At 37.6% G+C, this 7,125-nt stretch overlaps 1 protein-coding gene across 1 annotated transcript; it reads left to right on the top strand.

Moving 5' to 3' along the window:
- The first annotated feature begins 1,129 nt into the window (after positions 1–1,129).
- LOC134810993 (ADP-dependent glucokinase-like) lies at positions 1,130–4,596 on the top strand. Its single transcript, XM_063817691.1, has 9 exons — positions 1,130–1,432; positions 1,574–1,836; positions 2,000–2,113; positions 2,227–2,338; positions 2,500–2,579; positions 2,678–2,790; positions 2,946–3,142; positions 3,259–3,394; positions 3,640–4,596. Exons 1-9 carry the CDS (start codon positions 1,204–1,206, stop codon positions 3,767–3,769), a joined length of 1,374 nt encoding a protein of 457 aa, XP_063673761.1. The 5' UTR covers positions 1,130–1,203; the 3' UTR covers positions 3,770–4,596.
- Positions 4,597–7,125: the final 2,529 nt, after the last annotated feature.

The raw sequence follows: 7,125 nt of genomic DNA on the forward strand, positions 1-7,125 counted from the left end.
CGTAAGTTTGATCAAACTCTCAACCAGCACCATTAACAAGATCTACAGACTAACCCTCAACTTCAAAGACAGTCTGAAAGCAGATAACTAGTTTCCTTTCTCAGTTTTCTATTTTTGTATTCTTTCTTCTTTTTTCCTCTCCTCCCTTCTTCCTCCTAGCTTTGAATCTGTGATGGATGTGATGGAAGGCTTGCGTTCACTTTTATCCCTACATGGGCTCCCGGCCGTGCGTCCATGTGGGAGCTGTGGGTCCTTCCGAGTGATAGGGTTACAGTGACTGCTAGTAGAGAAAATATGAAGGTTCCACCAGTAGACATAAGTATCGAAAGCAGGGCATTGGCTTGACCTCTGAGGCGGGGTATCCGTGAGGACCCTGGTCGTAATCAGCTCTGCACTGTTTCAGTGTATCCTGATGCCTGAAATCTCGGACACTGCCTACGTACGGAGTAGACAGCCACGGATGATTTTGTCTGTGAGCTTTTCATCACTTCCTGACATGAGCCAGACCTCAGCTGGATCCTTCCTTTTCCTTTTTCTTTACTTCCCGTTCAGTCTACCTCTTCATCATCAGTTTGAGTTGCTTCGCCTTGCATTCGAACTTTGCCTCCACAGTTCACCACGGCACCTCTTTTGGATGCCTCCTACCAGGCAACACTAGCTCTCAGACACTGGCTAACTTACCACGCACGGTTTAGTATCTGTGTCTTTTCTGTGGCCGTGTATTCCGTTTTATGCCACCCTCTCTGCCGTTCTCGCGCTTGCGCTCACCCACTCCTCAGTGGGCTGTTCATTTGACAGAGTTACTGGCTGGCACTCCCATCATCTTCTCACTCACCATCACTGCCCAATCAAATTTATGCAATCAAAATCACTATACACCCATAATCAATGATTATATGATTATTAATCATATGATCAAAACGCAAAGCTTTGAAATATACTTTTTTCTGTTTGAGATTTGAATAACGTTACTGTAATGTTCCAAATTATATTTTAAATGTTCAAAAATGTTCAATGAGCAATAAATCTCATCTGTTCAGAATGCATAACAGTCTGACTATAATGATTTGCAGCCACTGTGCAACCATATTGGTATAATATCCTATTAATCATTTTTACTGACTTGTTGACTTAGGTAGTTTTTTCTGGTGTTGATGACCTGAAAGACCAGTACATGAAGATCTAACTTCCTTCACTTGAGTCATGAGATACAGACCAGCCATATTTGTGGGGTTAATCGCAACAATTGTATACTTTGATGTCACTAAAGACTACAATGAGCAGATTTGGCAGCAGTGTGAAAATCTCATGGTGTGGAGGTCAAAAGAATCCATTTTGGCAGATAGATATGGCCGGTTTGTTGATAAAACCCAAACTTTAGCCAGCTCATTTTTCATTGGATTCAATGGAAATATGGATGTCATTTTGAATGGTTAGTTGAACTCAAATTTATCAATTATAACATGTCACATTTCTCTGTGCGCACACATCTTTTGCATAGTACATGGTCATTTAACAATTATGTGATTCTAGGCTCAATATAATAATTCTAGACAAATGTCAATTGTTTCAGGTAAAGAATTGTTAAAAAAGCTTGGATACAGCAGTTCTGACAGTATTCATGGGCAAGATAAACTGGTTATCAATACAGCTGCTGATCTGGCTAGTGTTTTTAAATACTACTTCAAACAAGAGACTGCAGCCGAGAGAGCAGTCATTGAAGAGGATAGCTGGCTTGAAATTCTGAAAGCAATTAATGAAATAGAAGACAAAACTTACTTCATTGGTGGAAATGCTGCTCTAATTGCCAGAACCATGAGTTACAGCAATATTGCGGTATGTTAACTATTTGAATTATGACATTTCTCATTCACAACTGTTAGAATGTAATGATTTATTTCTTTGATAGAATCTATATTGATTGATCTGTGCAACCACGTTGGTGTACTTTATAAATTATTTGGCATAAAAAAGAAGTACTAAATTAACTGTTTAGTAGATTAAGTTAGCTGTGCCTGGTGGCCCGGAGTTGATAAAGCAGCTAAAAGAGTACAAGGTTGATGTTATGGATCAGTGTCAACAGTCTCAAGATGAACTACACGTTATAATGGAGGTTAGTATTGGAATTTTTGAATTCAGTGCCCGCTATTGCATTATCATAGATCATGAAAACTGAAAAGCGAATGTTTGTTTCAGACACTAATATTTTGCTAATATTTTGAACAGTATGGAGTGGGGGAAGAATTTGCTGGTCACACTTCGAAGCGAGCAAACAGATTCATATTCTCAAGGGACATTGCCAACAGTCAGATGTCAGCTATTGCATGTTTGACTGAAGGTACGACAATGACATTCCAGTGAAAACTGGAATGTCGGTTGGATGTCTCATTATATCTCAAATAACTACCGGTCAGGCAATATAATGTGGCTGTCAAAATATCAGAAATAATAAATATATTCCCCGAATCCAGGAGCCTGACTAAATTTCATAATTTTCAGGGGCAGTAGCTGATGTAGACGTTGTTGTGATAGCAGGTTTCCACATGCTAGAGACACAGCCCACTGTCCAACAACACGCTGTAAGTCTCTTTCAATTTGGCATTGTCTTCGAAACTAAGGTTAAATCATAGTTGAAATAATTGTTATCATTTGATGTTGGATTACCAATTAATCACAGGTGATTAGGTCAGTTAGAGAGAAATTGTTATCACACAAACAAATTCATCTGGAGTTAGCCAGTATGACGAATAGAGCGTTCCTACTGGACTTATTTAACATGCTTGCAGTCCAGTAAGTTAACCCAGTTCTTTCTGTAATATGTGTTTCAATTGTGACAAATTAAAACTGAAGTCTATCGTGGCTTGTGCTCGGAAAATAACATCAAGCGAATTTTCGTTATTGAAAATTTCACAAATAGAAATAATATGAAAGTATATTTCTCTCAGCTCACACTCTCTTGGGCTGAATGAAGCAGAGTTAGATTTCTTGTCAGTTTCACTCGGGGGGGACAGGGTAGATGTTAAAGATGTCTCCAGTGTGAAAGCAGCTCTGGTTCTGGTACTAGAGAAAGCTGGGAGAGAAAGCTTGCTGACCAGAGTTCATTTCCACTGTTTGACTTATCATGTCATTATCGAGAGAAAAGGTTGGTGGTCACAAATTACCTAACCAGTTTGAAAGTATTACTTATCGGTTAGATGAGAATTTAGTTTTATATAAATATGTTAGTTGGCAGATTTCGAGTTAATGATTTATCATCAGGTCACTGGAAGAACAGTGCAGTATCTGTTGCTATGGGAACATACATAGCTGCCAAGTTTGCATGTGACACGCCGACCATAGTTCCAACAAACCACGAATTACGGTACCTTGGCACTGACATCAAACCCGTCCAATCGTGAGTTAAATGACGTACATTATAATTTATACACTACAAATTACTACTGATTGCATATATTAGCTCAGATAATCGGAGATAAAGTTACTCCAAATATCCAACCTGCATTTCTTACTGCCCCAAAACTGAACAAACAAACATGCGTTTAGTTTAGAAATCCTGATTTCCCGAGAAGTTTTGCAAATTACAGTTTAGACACTCTCTCACACTACTTGTTATGATCTGTGTTTACCTTGTTGTTTCAGTGAGGAGATTGGGGACTACATGCTGAACATTTCACCTGTACTGGTGTGTAAACATCCTCTGAAAACAGTCGGACTGGGAGACTCCATCAGTGCTACTGGTCTTCTTTACACTATCAGAACTAACAATTAATAATTATAATCTTAATTGATCTGATCTTAATTTGATAATGATTATACTGATTAGATATATTAGGTAATTTGAATCTTTGAAGAATCTCAAAACACAATATGGGCCATGTTGTTGCTTGATTACTGCTGTGGACTCCATATTTGAATGTGTTTCATATTTAAGATTGAAATGAAATTAAGGGTATTAATTTTTTTCATACAAGTTAAAATAAAGTCTTCATGTTATGAATCCTGAAAAAAATGAATTTGTTGCTTTGGTCTCTGCGGTATTTTTATTTCTAAATTTCAAGCAAAGATGTTATGAAATCCCTGCCATTTTCAGTAATCAAGTTATCGTGACCCTGATAAATTATACAACCACTGGCCTTATTGTTTAATTTCTGATTTCGTAATTAATTTTATTGTTGGGCTTTGTAAAGAGCAGCATGTTTGTTTTTTTAAATGATTGAATTCTACATCAGATTTTTAGGGGCTGGCTCAAAATTTATTTTCGATTATAGACTTTATTGTGTACATGGTTTATTTCTTTAAAGATTTTTACCAAAACTGTTGAGACCAATTATTGGACTAATCACGATTTTATGAAAACGATATTTTCCCAGCACCCTATTATCTTAAAGATTGAATACTGATGTTCTGGAAATTCATAATCAAAACAATAAATATTTTGTTTAGAAATGTTTGGAAATCATGTGATCACTGTTACCAGCCGATATATTAGATAGGTTATATAAACTTGTTGAAAGGACGAAACTAAAATGTTTAGAAATAACGGCCAAACTCTTTTCCAATTCACTTTTATAATAAACAGTGCAGACTTGGCAGGTAAAGGAAATGTCTTCTATTTATATAAAAATAACACAATGTGGCAGAATACACAACCACATTAAAATTACGAGAATGATATAAACAGCACCATGCTAAGATATGGTTTTATGAAGAGACCCTTAAATTATAGAGTTCTCCGTATCTAAATAGGAAAAAATGCTGAATTCTGAAATACTCAAACATACCCCATTCGGTATATCCCCTCTATACGACCACCTCTATTGACAGTCATCAGCCTAGTATCCAGTCTATCATATATAGGCTCAGCTTCATCTCTATTTCCCAAAGTGGCCCCATTGTTTCCCGACACACCAGGTGGATATGCTACTGAGTCAAGTAACTGCAGTAAATCATCCAATGATTGGTAAAGAAGAAGTGTTTCATGATTCTCGCAATCTGGGGGGAGTGGGGGCATCTCTCCTTGAAAAACTGGGCTTGTAGCCTGTTCTAGTGTTCTAGCTTCCTCTTGTTCTAGCTTCCTTTTGTTTGTCAGCCACAGTACCACGCAGGTGGAGATTACTAGAGTAACTAAAACTGCGCATACCACAAAGAATATGATGTAAGCGATGTGTTCTTGAGAGTTTCTGGTCTTGTTCTCTCCAACACCCTCTTCAGTGCTAGCACTGTATGGGAGGTTAAACGCTGGTATCATTATATTTCGTTTTGTTGTTTTGTTTCTTCCTGTCGTGACCTTGCAAGTGTAGAATATTGATCTGTTGGTCTCGGTGATGTTTGTTAGCGTGGACGATTGATGAAGCTTGAGTCTTTCTCGCCGGTTTTCATTTTGCTCCTCTGTGCCACTTACAAGCACTTGATTGTCCTTAAACCACAAGAGTTCAGCTATTTCATCAATACTTCCACCCTGACAAGTGAGGTTTGTACCTTGTCGTTTGAGAGAAACCGCAGGTTCAACACAAGGGCAGAGCCGGATTGTCAAGTCACCCTCACAGTGTTCCGTCTTCAGAGATCTTATGACAGTATTGTTGTTCACTGGTAGTCCTCTCACCATTCTCTGAGCCAGGTTACGTGTTGCAGTGTTCAACTTTTTAGCATAATTCAATGTCTCTTCTCTAATGATTCCATTATTGTCCTGATCATATATCAATACTTTGAGAAACGTTTCATTTGTCTTCGGTATGAGTTGAGTTTCAAATTGTTCTGTGTCTTTGAAGTTACCTTTAATTCTGAAATCATCCGTTATGTCCACTGGAAATTCCGCTCCATTTACAACACCGGTAAGTAAGCTGATAATGCCAATAGAATTCTGCGATATTAGCCATCTTATTTTCAAGTTGGTGGCACCATTCCATGTTTTGGCTGCAAATGTAACACTGCAATTGGATGTGGAGCCTCTGAAGCTGACTAGCCTGGTGTAAGTCTGGTTCGAGTCTGTAACAGGATCAAAATACTGGTACTGGTCAGCTAGATCTAGGTTTGTTACGTTGTAGCAATTGTCAATGTTGCAAAGATCTGTGAATCCTTCTGAGAGAATCCCAACAATCGCCAGAAAACTAACCAAGGTTCTCATATAATTATAGAACATTACATAATTCAAAGTTCATCTTTTCTATCCTGGAGTTCGTTCGAGAGCCATTTTGTAGGTTTGCTTCGTATCTCAAGTGTTGTGAATTAATCTGTAAATCGTTCCTTCATTTTGAACTGGGTAGTTGTAATCTCATGAGCTATTAATTAATCTGATACATATTATATTTAATTAATTCTTACTGACAAGCTCGAATATATAAATAATAGGTCATAACTTTGAAGAGAACCAATAGAAAAGGTATCTTGTAAAATCTGCTAGAAGGCCATGAAAAACAATGCAAACACTAGACACGTTCTCTGACAAGTAACTTTGAGAGCAGCTCTACACAAAGAGTAATGTTCAAAAAGGAGTAGTGCACTAAAAGAAGTGCACGTATTACATGACATCGTGTGCATTGAATCTCATTAACATTCAAGACTAAAAAGGACTAAGGATAATGCATTGACAACGGCCTAGTCATCATCATATCACAAATTCTAAGAGGTACTGATCTTCAAGTAGTCTCTAAAAGTCTGAACTACACTCCTCTAATCGTTCCTATGTTCTGTGCAGGTGTACTTACTGCTATTCTATTCCATGTGAAAAGATGAGAGTTACTGGAAGAAAGAAGCTTAACATTACTTATTGTCTTTGGTGCTCTCTATCGTATGAATAATTCAGGTTTCTTCTTGAAGCTCCTCTAATCGACGAGATTCTTTCCTAGAATGGCGGGAGCCGCTTCTTTATCTGGAACCGTGAGCGTATTCATGAAAAACAAAATTACCAACTACATTTTGTGAACTTTTAAGATACGGCAACGTCGATTAAATAAATAAATATTGGCCACTTGGACTGAGCATAAGTAAAGTGTACTCATACTGTTCTCGACTCTAATTGTGCAGCAGATACATCGGGAATCGGCCAAATTTTTAATTTGTTTAATAATCAGTTTTGTCAACAAAGTAAAAGTTCTGAAAGGATTTATCCAAATTTTTCTAACAAAG

This window comes from Bolinopsis microptera, chromosome 2 (genome assembly GCF_026151205.1).
Source record: "Bolinopsis microptera isolate Bmic1 chromosome 2, MBARI_Bmic_1.0, whole genome shotgun sequence".
In the NCBI taxonomy this organism is placed as follows: Eukaryota; Metazoa; Ctenophora; class Tentaculata; order Lobata; family Bolinopsidae; genus Bolinopsis; species Bolinopsis microptera.